The 14,397-nt window shown below is 36.6% G+C and overlaps 1 protein-coding gene across 4 annotated transcripts in view; it reads left to right on the top strand.

The window, feature by feature from the left end:
- Positions 1-11,512, top strand: part of SCEL (sciellin) — a 48,909-nt gene extending 37,397 nt beyond the window's left edge. For all 4 annotated transcript variants that reach the window (XM_065675812.1, XM_065675809.1, XM_065675810.1 and 1 more), the window contains 5 exons: positions 758-847; positions 4,307-4,381; positions 5,679-5,787; positions 8,697-8,799; positions 9,825-11,512. In XM_065675812.1, the coding sequence (XP_065531884.1) occupies positions 758-847; positions 4,307-4,381; positions 5,679-5,787; positions 8,697-8,799; positions 9,825-9,841 (394 nt within the window). In that variant the 3' untranslated portion in view covers positions 9,842-11,512. The remainder of the gene's footprint in view (positions 1-757; positions 848-4,306; positions 4,382-5,678; positions 5,788-8,696; positions 8,800-9,824) is intronic.
- Positions 11,513-14,397: the final 2,885 nt, after the last annotated feature.

Here is a 14,397-nt window from a genome sequence, read left to right as displayed (position 1 = left end):
TCATTTCTGATAAAAACATAACAGTATTTTATATATATATATATATATATATATAAATTTGGAACTAAGATATTGAAAAACCAATAATAAAACATTACAGAATACTGCCAAGAAAATGCACACTGCTATCAACTACTCAGATATTACTGCATAGTTGACAACCTCAGTAAGCACTTTAAGGAAACCGGAGTTCAACTAAAGTTAGGTGAAGTTTCTGATATGAATATATCTACCAGCATTAACTAGAGGACTTAAAATTATAGGTCATTGATTCCATTATTTTTCATAGGGATGCTGGGGAGGGACTCTTCATCAGGAACTGTAGTGACAGGACAAGGGGTAACAGGTTCAAACTTAAACAGGGGAAGTTTAGATTGGATCTAAAGAGGAAATTCTTTCCTGTTAGGGTGGTGAGACACTGGAATGGGTTGCCCAGGGAGGTTGTGAATGCTCCATCCCTGGCGGTGTTCAAGGCCAGGTTGGATGAAGCCTTGGGTGGCATGGTTTAGTGTGAGGTGTCCCTGCCTATGGCAGGGGGGTTGGAACTAGATGATCTTATGGTCCTTTCCAACCCTAACTATTCTATCATTCTATAAGCAACAATTTAACAACCATAAGAAAAAGATAAATTTCTTTTACCTACTGTTTCTAGCCCAAGTTTCTACATTTATGGCTGTAAGTGTAACTGAAATTTGTGTAACTGAATATGATTTTTAAAAGGTGCTTGTTTTCTTATTATATGGTTTCTCTTTTTTAGGATAACTGAGCAAGCATATGAAAATCCTCCACGGGCTCTAAATAATCTCCCAGAAAAAAACCACTACAGTGACAGTGAAAGAAAGACCAGGTACTGTGGACAATGTATTGAGAACCATAACACCTAAAGTAGCATTTCTTGAAAAAAATAAAAATAAATAAGAGAACCCATCTATGCAAGAAATTTCAGGGATGTTTAGAAACTTTACCCTGGTCTCTGGAAAGATGCTGTCCCCCTTCCAAATTCTGCTTCCAAGATCCCATGCATGGTGTCCCACAGAGCATAGCTCTAGCACACAGACTGGAGAGCATAAGACCATAGCCTTCATAGCTCTAGAGATGTAGCTGAGGCATGAAACTTAGGAGAGAAGTTAAGCCAGAATTCTTATACAATCAAAGAGGAAAGGCATTTCCTGCATGTTGGATACACCACACTCTCAGGGAGCTTCTTTCTTTCAGAGGCTGCAAGGAAAACATTACACTCAAGTGTCTTTTAAGTTCCTAAAAGTATATGGGATGAATCTGAACCCATGTAACATCTCTCATTCCAATCACTGAAACTGTAATGTGGGCTTCTGACTTTTTGACCAGTTACAAGCTATTTTAAAAACCATTTCTCTTGCAGTACTCTTGTTCTGGGTGGGTTCTGTCTCTACAAGCATATGCTTTGCAAATCAGAGTGAAAAATGTGATGTAGGGATATTGTATAGAACTAACTAAAGACAAGGTCTGTTGGTAACAGGAAATCATTGGAATAAAGGAAATACATGTTTCTTCGCAGTCAATATGCATTTTAAAGAATTATGACAACAAAAAAATATAAAATTTTGAATAAAAGACCTTCTTCAATTAGAAAAACGGCCCTTCAGTACCAACCCACCCATCTATGTGGATTAATTAAGTGTTAATACAAACAGGACTATTTAAAGATATAGTCCCATATGTAAGGCATTGTATTGCTGCATAGTGGTCGTGAACTGCCTGAATCAAGGCTGATGACCTGGAAAAGAGGAGAAATCTTCTACTGAGCCTTACTAACAAGTAAAATAGTCACAGTCTGGTACTTCATAGGAACCATGTCCAATGTCCCAATCCTTAAGCTTATGCACACCTAAGCCTTGGTGTGGGTGTGACTGAGCACAGGGCCTTTGCTCTTTCATTTTCTTACATTTGCTGTAGGAGGTTGGAGTGTGGTTGAAATTTGTGTAACTTTTGCATGGTCTTTCAGGCCAACCCCATATATTGGCTGAGAAAAAAACAAAACTCCATACGGCAGAAAAAAAGAAACAGCATTGAATTTTAAGACTTTAAATCAATATTCCACACATAAAAAATAATTAGCATTTTGCAGACATACAGCTTTTGAAGTGTAACATTCTGATTATCTTTGAAAATAAAAACAGAGGACAATAACGCAAGAATGCACAAAGCACACTGGCTAAATGTATACCCTGTACCTGAAGCTCTAATCATAATTTAATTCATGAAAGATTACTAAATGAATGGTCTCTGCAGGTTATTCTTTCAGGGTTTATGCAATAAGTTCTACAGAGTATTTATTGTTGAGTAGTTTGCTGTATAAACAAGTCACACCATAGCAAGTAAAGGAGTGGGTGATACGAACTGAAAGAAGGTACTTGATCAGATATGCAGTCTTAGGCTGCATTGTGGCTCAGTTTTAACTTAGTGTCTTGTCAAGTTGTCAGATTATGCATTTATTTGAAAGGTTCTGTGTTTCCTCACACTTTCGGTTGGCAAGACTAGAAACTGATCCTTTGAAAATATTTTTTGCTGTAGTTTCATAGGGGTTTTTTTACTACACTGCACAATTATTTTTTAAGATGTGGATGTATATGTTTTTGTGTATTTCAGCCATAGCACTTTAGCCAGTTATTAAAATTCAAGGGACACTTGTCTACACAAGGGCACCTGAGGAAAGCATTCTTCTCTATTCAATTCCTAAAGACCGACAGTGTTATTTTCAGGCAAGTTGCATGTAAATTGGCTGTATTATGGTGAGTGTGCAATGCACAGGACTCACTTTGCCCTGATCTCAAACCTGATTTAACTAGATGATTTGAAATGTCAACCTGACTCCGTACTAGATTCTGCAGCTAAATACAATGAGTTAAATGGAAGACCTGGTGGGGGGAAATAAAAGCTTAATTCCAAAAAGCACAGACAGGCCCATGCTTTACAGGAATAGAGAGGTCATACTCCTATGCCACTTTTCACTACAGCAAGAAACTTCAGGGACTTGCACCACCAATATATTTTACCTTGTGACGTGTGTTGTGCATGTGTCTAGCTTGATTAGGGCAAAAATAGCCAGAAAAACTCCTTCAAAATGTGATCACTTAGCTGCAGTTTGCTTTCCTAGTTATTAAGATTACTTTCATCTTGCCTGAAAGGTGAATGGAGCACTGGGTGTTCATTTGAGGAGGTACTTTCTCTGTGGTGAGCAAAACCAGGTTTGCTACATAACTGTTAAGTAGCAAGCACATTGTTATGTTCTATGAAAGGTAAATAAAACAATTATCATTTAAGCTTCTCAGTAATTGTGCAATTTTAAAACATTTCTGGTATTGCATAAAAATCAAGTAAGGCGTATACACATTACAAAAGACAGGTGTGTAGAAAAGTGTATCACTGGGCAGTTTAATACATTACACATGCATGTTATCAGTCTGTTATACTTTCGTTGAAAAAAAGACATGTTCTGCAAATGCACATGACTATAAAAAATGGTTCCTAACTTTGCTAAACATTATTCAAGAGTGATATGAAACATGTAATAATTACAATATACCATATGAATTTCTGAAGGAATAGGATAATTAAATCAGTTCAGAAATGTGAATGGAAATGTATGGAAAGATGACTTCTTCAGCAGTCACACACATGCCCATCCCTTCCATGCAAACAAACCTGACAGTTAATCAACTAGAACTGGGACAGTTACAAAGGAAGATTTAGCTTCCCTGATCGTTAAATTCGCTATATTCCTTCCTACTCTGATACAAGGAACAATACAGTTACTGTAGTGAGCACAAATCTCACATTGAACAGCCTGTGTTATAAAGACCCTCACTCTGCTTCGAAGGAGGTATTGTACTTTTGTTTGGCTGTTTGACAGCTCTTTGGGGACTAGTGAAAGAAGGGGGGGGAAAGGGGGAAAAGCAGTGTGTCACCCTTTCCTGAAATGTCTCATTTAGGGATCTCAGCACAGGCAAACCCAATCCTATCATGTAGATTTTGCTCAGTGGGCTTATGGATTTAATTTTGAAATGTTGAAGAATCATTCAGCAACAGAACATGGTCTAAGGACACTATATTTCTAATTTGTGTTTGTTTCTTCGTTTTAATTTTATATATTTTTCTTGATGGCTGTGAAGAAGATAATTTATCACCAAGTATGATGATTTGTTTTCTTTTTCTTTTTTTACAAGCATTTGACATTAGTTTTATTTGCATATTATCATCAGTGTAGTGAAACCTTTAAAAATAAAAAGTACTGTTTAGTAATTGCTACTCTTTCACTGATTCACAGCAAATCATCATATGGTACCTATGACAAAAATATAACTGGAAATACTATCAAAACTGTTTACTCTACTTCTGATCGGTAAGTACACATTAATAACATTGTAGAATACCAAAGCACACAGACATTTTGCATAAGAATTCAAGTATTCAGACAAAAGAGAGCAGTGGAAGTCCCCATTAGGCTTGTCAGACAGCTTTTCATATGGAGCTTCCTTTCAGTGGAGTAGTGCCATCAAATCATTACCAGGGTTCATCAGCCTAATGTTATGTTAGCCTTGTCACAGCTGACATTTTAAAATATCTATAGAAACAATAGCCATGGCATTAAGTGACAGAGTTGGCTTTGTGATTCTGTAGGTTTCTACCCTGGGCAGCTTCTTATCCTGCAAAATTTCCTTCCTTTTTGGGGATAGTGTCTGTAATGACCAACTTTACGTACAGATGTGGAGGAACAGCTTCACATGACAATGCTGTTAAAAACTGTTTTCACACCAGCTAAAATATTCCAAAATATAAGAGGGATATTTGCTCATCAGTAATATCTTAGCTCATGGAAACAAAAAAAAAAAAAAAAAAAAAAGAATAAAATAAATGTGGTCACTATTTTCAGTTCAGATAATCTGCACAGTCCCACTACTTGGAAATAAAGACTTTTTCTTTCTTCTTTTCCAAAGTAAGTATAAAAGACTCTGGGCATGATTAAATGTTAGTACAGTGGTTTACTATTGAGTGAAAAGGAGCAAGACCAGTTGATACTAGAAACACCAAAAGTCGTATCTAGGGAAAGTACATAATGATGCCACATAAGAATGCAAAAAGAGGTGAGAAAATGTTTTAAAATATGATTGTTATGAATACCAAGTAGGCTGTTCTGTGCATGCATTCACTATAACTGCAACAAAGGCAGGATTTCTGCCTATGTTTTCAGGCTCTTCCACAACATAGAAGACAGTTCTTTATCAGACTGATCAAATGACAGCAGTTTAAATTCAACTACCTATTTTCTTTTGTGATTAAAATGTTAAAATCATTAGCCTCCACTTCATCCCCATTTAGTATACATGCTCCCAGACATTCAGCAGCTTAATACAGTCTCCTTATTGTTTGAAATCGTTCAGTTCACTAAAGACCATTCTTTCTAGCAAGGTATTTTTGCTAGTTGACTATTATGCTCAGCAATTTGCTCATCACAGGAGCATGTATATTACAGCTGTCAACTAGAATGGAAGGAACATACACATGATGTTTTTCCATTTATGGCCATTGTACAGTATGAAAATGTCTTTCCCACCTAGTGCCCTAAGTTTATCAATTTTCTCCTTGAGATTTCAATGATAGTTTTTTTTCTGACAGCTGATGTTGTATTATATACACAGGAGTATAATTGGAAAAGATATATGTACATACTGCAGGAAGCCCTTGGGCATAGATGCCAAAATGATCTTAGATGCCTTGCAAATTTGCTGTCATTCAACTTGCTTCAAGGTAAGAGGATTTCACCTGCTACTAAGAAATATAATTCGAATGTGATACCTGCATTATAGTACAAAAATAATAGGAGAATATTTAGGCCTTAGGCCTCCTCCACCTGGGAGAAGAGGAAGTCTTGCACCCTGGAGATGAAGATTAATGTAGGAAATACTAGTCTCTCTTACCCTACACAATCCCTTCCTCTTTCTTTTCATCTCTCTCCCCCTCTTCCTCTACTTTCCCTCCCCCTGTCTATCCTTCTTTCTTGCAATCACAAGGAGGATAAAGGGTGCAGTGTAATATACTCTGAATGTCCTACAAATTTATAAGGCTTCAGCTGCACAAGCTTCTATTCGATTAATTATATCCTACTTACACTTTTTTCATATTGTAAAATTTTATTCTATTTCTCTTTTTGTGAAACTTTGTAGATGTCCTTGATTAAGGACAGCTATGGCTTGTACAGAAGCCACACTCAAAGGCACCAGTAAAAGGTATTGACACCAGAGGTAAAATCATTTTACCCACTGGGATCAAAGATTTGGTTAAAATTTGGGTCTTACAGATAGTTTCTGCTGTAGGATAAAATACTGGTGAGAATGGATACGTCTTTCTTCTTCAAACAAATTATGTTTGGTTTCTTATTTTTTTCCTGTTTCCAGTAAGAATGAAAGCACAGAAAAAATTTTGCTTGTCATTCCAAAGCTTAAGTCTCAGCCTAAAAGTCACTCTTAAACTTTTCTCAGGGTATGCTTATCAGCGCCCAGCCCTCTAGTCCATTTTCCTTCTGCTTCATTTGTCTTAATTCTGCTTGCATCTCACCACAGAGTTTATTGTTCTAACAAACAATACTCTCAAAATCACACATTAGCATAGCTCATTTTTCTGTCCAGCTTGCATGTACTTCTGCTTCTGACAGCAGTTTTTCTACCTAGTTATTGCATGAAAAGTAACCCAAAGCAGAATACAGCACTAAGGCTACACTTAACATGTATGAAGTTACCTATGCTTTTTGTCTCATATGGACTTTCTAAGCTCTGTGAGCAGCAGAAATGCAATTTCTTCCATGTAAATCACTAAGTAATACCTTCTCCATACTCCTGCTGCACATAAATACAAGCTCTGGTTTGCTTCTATTCTTCTTGGCTAGATCAACGCACATAAAGAGGAATAGGCTTTTCACACAGTTAGGAGTGCTAACACTCCTGCACTGGTATTGGCCAAATTATCTGTTAAATATTTAATGTTAACTTTTAAATTATATCCTTTTTGCTACCTATTCTCAAGTGGGGACATTTCTGGTCAGCAAAATTCAGCTTAAGTTTTGTGTAACTACATATTTATGAAAGCATTGGCAAAAAAATTAAACAGCTAATGTAAGTCTGTGGTTCATGCTTGTAGTTATGTATTTAACTAAGTAGTGCAATTTCCTATCATTAATATTCATTTAGCTCTTTACAAATACCTTGTATCCATTGGAGATTTCCATGTAGCTGGCAGCAGCATGAGGTCTTTGTTTCCTTGTAAAGGTAATTATAGAATCATAGAATGGTTAGGGTAGGGAAGGACCTTAAGATTATCTAGTTCCAAGCCCCTGCCTTGGCCAGAGACATCTCCCACTAGAAGAGGTTGCTCAAGACTCTGTCCAACCTGGCCTTGAAGTTCAATGAGTAAATAGTGCAGATTGTAGGGGGTTTTCTGTATAAAAATGCTAGCTAATCTTAGTCATCAAAGCTTTGAAAACACTACCATGCTTTTGCTGATTTATACAAGGAAACATAAAACTAGTGAAGGTAGCAAACTATTTTAATAGTACCTTAATACCAACAGCTTGTGTAGAAAAGATATAGAAAAAAAAGCAATATGGTAAAATATAAAACCCCAAGTTGCTTAGTACTCTCACATGTTATGCTAATCAATGCAGAGTGCTCAGTTGAAATTTCATACTAGCCCTAGTGAGCACGTGTAATCTAAGGCAATTGCATATTGTCTGGATCCTTGATCTAATCCCACTGTCTTTAAGTCCATGGTGTTGACATCATGCAGTTTCTTTACGTGTTTAGCTGCTAAAGGATGTTCTGGGCAAGGCTTTTAATTTTTAATTTTAATAAAGATTTTTAGTCCAAATTTATCTGAATAGACAGCCATCATGATAATTATGGGAAGACTCTGGTTTTCACTTATCAGAGGACAAAATATCCAAAGAAACCTGAATTTGTTATTCTTTTATTAGATCGCAAAAAAATTGATGGTGTTAAGATCCTTGTTAATAGATCAAATTACTTTGCTCCTTGGTCCACTGTGGCTTTCCTTGTGATCTTGGGAAGTCAACCTCTGTGCATATCTGTTTATTTTCATATGTGAAACATAGGCAATACTTCTCTATCTCAAAAATTATCTTTGTGAGACATTTGTGAAAGCAGTGTCCAGGTTCTGCAATAATGGGGGACATAGTTAATGATTAAGATAGATACAGTACAAAATATTTTCAAAGGTTTAGGTTCTCTAAGATCTACTGTGAGTTGGATTAAGTCTGATCATGCTTCCTTTACTCAGTGAACAAACAAAAGGATCTCAAAAGGGTGATTCATCTTATTTTAGAATAAATCTCTAAACTAAGACAGAAAGAGTACACTTGGAAATGTCTGGAGGAAGGAATGGTTTGGTGAGTTTAATGAGGACCTAAGGAACCAATTGAGACTTAGGTTTCTGATTTTTAGATGTCTAAAGGTGAGATATTCAGATGTATAATTGACTGTTCATTAAAACTGCTCCTTCAGAGTTCAGATTAGCTGATAATGCATTACTCACAATCCTTATTCTGGTCTGTGGTTGCTTACTTCCTAAATGATAGCATGCAGGGAACGAATATTAGAGAAGGATTAATTTTAATTTTTCTTGTTACTTTTACTTGTGTGTCAAAGTGTGAAGTATGTAAAAGACCGCTGGAAGATCTGAGAGCAGGAGACAGCATTTGGATTTACAGACAAACTGTGCATTGTGAGCCTTGCTATTCCAAAGTTAAAGGTAAGATGCAAGATGTATTATACGGAACATAGAACAAGAGTGTAAAGAAATTCATTCAAATAACCAAATATTACCACACAGCTGTTGCTTTTGCTCATTTCTGTTCACTTAAACCTTTTCAAAGTATTTCATTCAGTAAGACTGAGTTAGGATGATATCCGACTCCAGGTTCTAGACATAATAGTTATTTGGTACTTGTGAGGAAGATCTCTTAAGGTTTCATTGAAATCTGTAGAGTCCTGACTCTGCTGCCAATTGAGACACCTACAGTGAGTCAATGGCATCTTACCCAGGAAGTGACAAGAATAAATTGCAAGGCCACCTGAGAACCAGATTGTTCTAGTGAAACAAATAAACCAGGGTTCAGAGGCATTTTCACCTAATGTAGTCATTGTGAACAACAAAGAGAAGATATAAAATCTATTAAATCATAATGAAAATAATCTACTGGGAGTACCATTCTTACTTTTGTGAGGAGCATCGTGAGTAAACAAATGTGCAAAGCACTGAAGAATGAAGCTTTTGTTTTATGAATTATGCTAGAAATCGCTAGATTTTAAGTCTTCTCTGTTCATGGTATTTATTAATTCATAACACTAAAAATCAGTACCTCTGTACCAAATAAGGACAAATGGAAATGTAGATGAAATGTTCTGATAAGGTGGTGTTCATCAATGTACTTCTGAGATATGATCATGCTAACTAAAATTATATTAAGCAATTCGTTTTGTTAAAATACTTTGTGTTACTATGCCATTGCAAAATTTGATGGGAAGAGTGAATTTTGCAATTAATCCAATTATAAAATTAATAAGGCATTTTGACAGTTATTAAACTGTAGACAGACCAAGTGTCTGTATGTTAAGCATTATAAAGTGACATCTCCTATTGTGGCAAACAAGATGGGACATCAGTAGATTTTGTAAATAAAAAATAAATAAATTGATGTAAAGTTTCCTTGTATGACACTTAGAGAATACTGATTTGCTGGCATTTCTGATCAATCTTTCTTTTCTCTTTTGCAGAAAAGTGGATTTACTAATTTGACATACAGCGTGATAAAGAAGTTCCACTAGTGTTAAGTGTATTGCTCTGTTAATTCAAGCCACTATGGAAAATGATGATTATTTTTTACTGCTACGAACAAATACTTTAAATGCAGTCCCGCTGCATGGTTCCCAAAGGAATTAAGTGCTCAAGAATTTAGGTGCCTTTTAACATACATTCCAGGAAGCAAAACAAGATATTGTTCAGTGTATTTATCAGATTTGTGAAACTACATGAAAACTAATGATAATTGATTGAAATTTTCTGAACAGCAGGATATACCTACACATATGTTTTGAAGGGGCTGTATTCTTTTAACTGAAAACATATCTCCTCAAAGACCTGCTACCTTTATATAGCATGAATAGGATTAATCTCATCAAAGATTAATCATTTAGAAGTCAGCTATTCAGTTTAAACTACTGTTTTGATACAGAGTGAGGTGGGTTCACTCTGTGCGTTTGAGGAGAGACATCAGTCTGCAGAGGAAGATTATTCCCAACTAACTTAAATGATAACTTTAAGATGGAACAAATCATCTTTGGAAAATGCATCTCTGTTACTGCAGAGGAATTCTAGACAAAAAAAATGCTAGAGGGTTTCAATTAGAAGTATCCCACCCCATGTCTGTAATTCTGGTAACTATTGTATACCCTTTTATTTTTATTTTTTTTAAGAAGTACACACTTAGTAGCTGCCATGAAATCACGAAATACATACTTTGCATGCCACTATGTTGTATTTATCTTTCCTACTTTATTAAGTGGAATATCTAAACACCTTGGATGGATTCATCTTACTTAAATTTAACATCTATACTGCAGACATTGAAGTTACTTGTTCTATTCTGTCTTTATACTCATATAGAGAACTAGACATTTTTAGGAAGTGATTCAATTGGTCAGATTGCAGACATCTACTTTACCATGATGTTAACCATGCTCTGAATGTATGTTTTACTTTCCATGGTTTGCAACAGAACCTGGAGTCAATAGCTCAAATTTCTAGACATTTACATTAGGCCAGATAAACTCCTTCCTTTGAGACTACAGTGAAAGCATTGTGTTTTTTCCTTTTGAAGAGCATATGTTCATTAAGGTATAGAAGCTGGAAGAAGAGCTCATACTTTGTTATAATGTTTCCACAGCACTCAATAATTACCTGCCTATTTGTTTAAAATAATAAATAATTCAGCCATTTGCTAGACAAAGGTATTGACTGCTAGTCTCTGCCATGAGATGCTTCAGGTCATGGTTATTCAGAACTGACTTTCACCACCTACATCTCAACTTAAAAGGACTTACTGGATATGACCATGACAGACCTGGAGCACTCAGAGGCTGCTGGACCTTAGCAAAAGCTTAGAAGGGCAAAAAGTGCCAAAGCCATGGTTTAATATTAGACAGCTGAATGGCTGCCCCGGACAAAATTTCTCTCCTCATCTGCACATTCAGTAGTGGAGACAGGAGGTATGGATGTCTGTGTAATTTACACAATTGGGTCTGCAGCTGAATAATGATGTAATCTGTCTTGCCTGGCTTGAAGGATGTTCAGACTGATATGTAAAGGACCCAGGAAACAGTAGATAGTTTGTTTTCTTAATTTTATTAAAATTTCTTATTAATTGATGGCAGTAGCTTTAATAAACCTGTTATTATAGATTTTATTTTTTTTTTTCTGGTGTGTGTCTCTTGCTGATGGCATATTCTAGTTAAACTATACTTGTTATTACCCTGTGCTTCACCAGGAAACAATGAGACTTGCAAAACAGGTGGAGGAAAGTAGTGGTGAAATTTTAATGTTGGGGTCAGAGATTCGGTCCTGTTCAGAGGCCAACATTTATTGCTAAGGCTGTTACAGTGGAAGATGTTAGATGTTCATTTGAGCCAGCTCATTAGAATCCAGGACTTCCTAGCATTTGAGAGGATTAGAGATTTCAGTTCATTCCACTAGAGACCAGGAGCAAAGTCTGTATCCAAAAATCTGCTACTTAAATGCTCACAGAGAGAGAAGCTGCAATAAGAAACAATAAATAATAATTCCATGCTTGTTAATTCATACTTGCTGAACAACCCTGGTAATTTTGCCATGTGTTTTTTTGTTATTTTTTATTATATGTTGTAAGTTTGCTGAAAAGAAACACCGGGTTTGTGATGCTTCATATTTACCATATAAAAGCCAGCATGGCAGTAGTCATTAAAAAAAAAATCATATTAACATCTCAATACCAATGTATCAAAACTGAATTGTTTTTTGTCCTTTTTGCATATCATTAGCATGTGGTGTTTTATTTCTCTTTGACTAGTGCTTCCATGAAACAATCCAAATGAACAGTTTGCTGGCAGCTGTTTTAATGAACGTGTTATCTTCAATAATGCATTAAATTAGACTGAAAAGCTCTATTGAGAGATGATGTACTAAATTATGTGGGTTTTTTTTATTCATCAGGCCCATTTTTTCAGTGTGTAATGGATACTTTATCTTACAAAGCTGGGGCATAGCTCTACAGGGGGCAGAATCAAGCAATAAGAGGAAAGGAGTGAAATAATGCATGTCATATATATTGATGTATTTAAATATGTAGATTACTTCAAAGCTATTGATACATCCTTCTCCTCTTAAAGCAAGCATCTCTCTGAGTTTGACAAGACACGCTCTCTGTTACTTTGTACAGCCCCCTTAGCTATGCTTGTAAAGAGCTGGTCAACATCAAAGAGGACTTGCTTTTATTCAGAGATCAGCTCTGTTCCCCACTCCTTGCTATGCAGATGTGTGTTGCATTGGGATTGTTTGGTATGTTCAGTTTATTTACTCAGAACTCTGCTACTCCAGTTGCTTTCCTTGATACTTTAACATAATCCTGTTGTTTAGGATGAAAAGTATCCACTTTCCTGGTTGGTTTTGCTTTCTGATCATACTTGCATGCTCCTCACTGTAGCTACTCTGTTACACTGCGAGGTGATTTTAGCTTCCAGTCAGGTTGGTGTCAGACTACGACGGAGAAATGTAGCTTCCTTTTTTACCACCTGCTGCACCAAAACACCTCATTTTTCTTCAAGCAGCATAACAGTAGAGACATCCTTCATTCCATAAAGACAAAGGATAAAGACACTTAATACTCAGGTAGTTTTGATCCTTAGGTAGTGCCCAAGTCTGAAACTGTTGACCGAAATAGCTCTGTTTGGCTGTTTAACAGACGCAGAAACACTGAGGTCTTAAACGCATTTTTCCTTCTTTTACTTCAAAGGCCTACTGTCCTGTTTTCTGTTTTGCCTGATCTAAGCAATGCAGCCCTAATCTCCTGCATCAGTAAAACCGGGACTTAGAAACATTCCTTGCATTTCAGGGAGAACAGCCTGCAGATATTCTCAAAACGTGTTTGGCACACAGTGCCGAGATCCAACCTCCACAAAAATCTCCTGATAATTACTGCTTTTTAAAGTCAGGGAGGTGCTGTTCTCCTCTTTGAACAGATCACTGGCCCAGAAAGTGGAAGGGTCAAGTTTGATTTATCTCCCATCTTACCTCTACTTTAACCAAGTCATGTAACACAGTGGAACAGGCTAGTGTATGGAATAAACCAGGCATTGTTGCCATGTTCCCTGCTATGGGTGGAAGGTGGACCCCTATGGCCCATGGCCTGCAGGATAGCTGCATTGCCTACACAATCACTAGGTGCCTAGTGACCCCTCAGGAATGACTGCTGAATAGAAAACGTAGAGACAGTCCTGGGAGCAGAGACCAGATCTTGGAATTTCTCCATCTCATCTAGGTGGCCTAATTCATAATTAAAAGCAGTCTGAATGATCCTCTGTTTACCTCTGTTAATGTTGTGTTCCTTTCTAGCAACATTAGAGGAGTTGTCTGCATTCAGATTTGGATGGTGTAGGATGCTGAGAGAGTGGAAGTTTTGGGGTTTTCATCCAAGATTACTAGAAATGTCTTCATATGGTCTCTTCTAAGCTTTAATATCTTATTTGCCTTTCCAGTATCTGAGCTCTTTTGGACAGGAACAAACTCCTTGTTTGTGCAGCACCCAGCACAGCAGTGGCCTCTGGGTGGTACTGCTGCACCTGCGTAAATGGCTCAAGAAAAAATCAGATTTCACTCCCTTTCCAAGCAAGCTACTTGTAAACATATTATTCTTCATTGAGTTTTTATAACTGTGTCAGTTATAAATTGACAGCTATAATCTCATAGCCTTTGCCAAGACTTAAAATTGGTTGGTTTTGTCCTGTTAGAGTCAATATATGAGCATGATCATGCCAAAAGCACTTGTCTGAGACTTGGCATTGCTGTGCAGTCATCAGACATCTGTTTAGGAAGCTCAGACAGCTATTGTGGTGAGAACAATGTGCAGCCAACATTTTAAAACTACCTACTCAGGAAAACAATGTTAAAAAAAAAAAAAAAGGAAAAAAGAAACAATCACTTCTGGAAAGAAAAGGCAAAGCTTTTTCTGGCATTTAAGCCATTTTTCCCAATGCGGGAAGGGGAGTGGGTGAGGAAATACAGTTCACATGTCAAAATACCCAAAAGAAGCAGAAAAAG

Source organism: Lathamus discolor, chromosome 4 (genome assembly GCF_037157495.1).
Source record: "Lathamus discolor isolate bLatDis1 chromosome 4, bLatDis1.hap1, whole genome shotgun sequence".
NCBI lineage: Eukaryota > Metazoa > Chordata > Aves > Psittaciformes > Psittacidae > Lathamus > Lathamus discolor.
The sequence above is the reverse complement of the archived record's forward strand: the minus strand, read 5'-3'. Positions and strand labels throughout refer to the sequence as shown.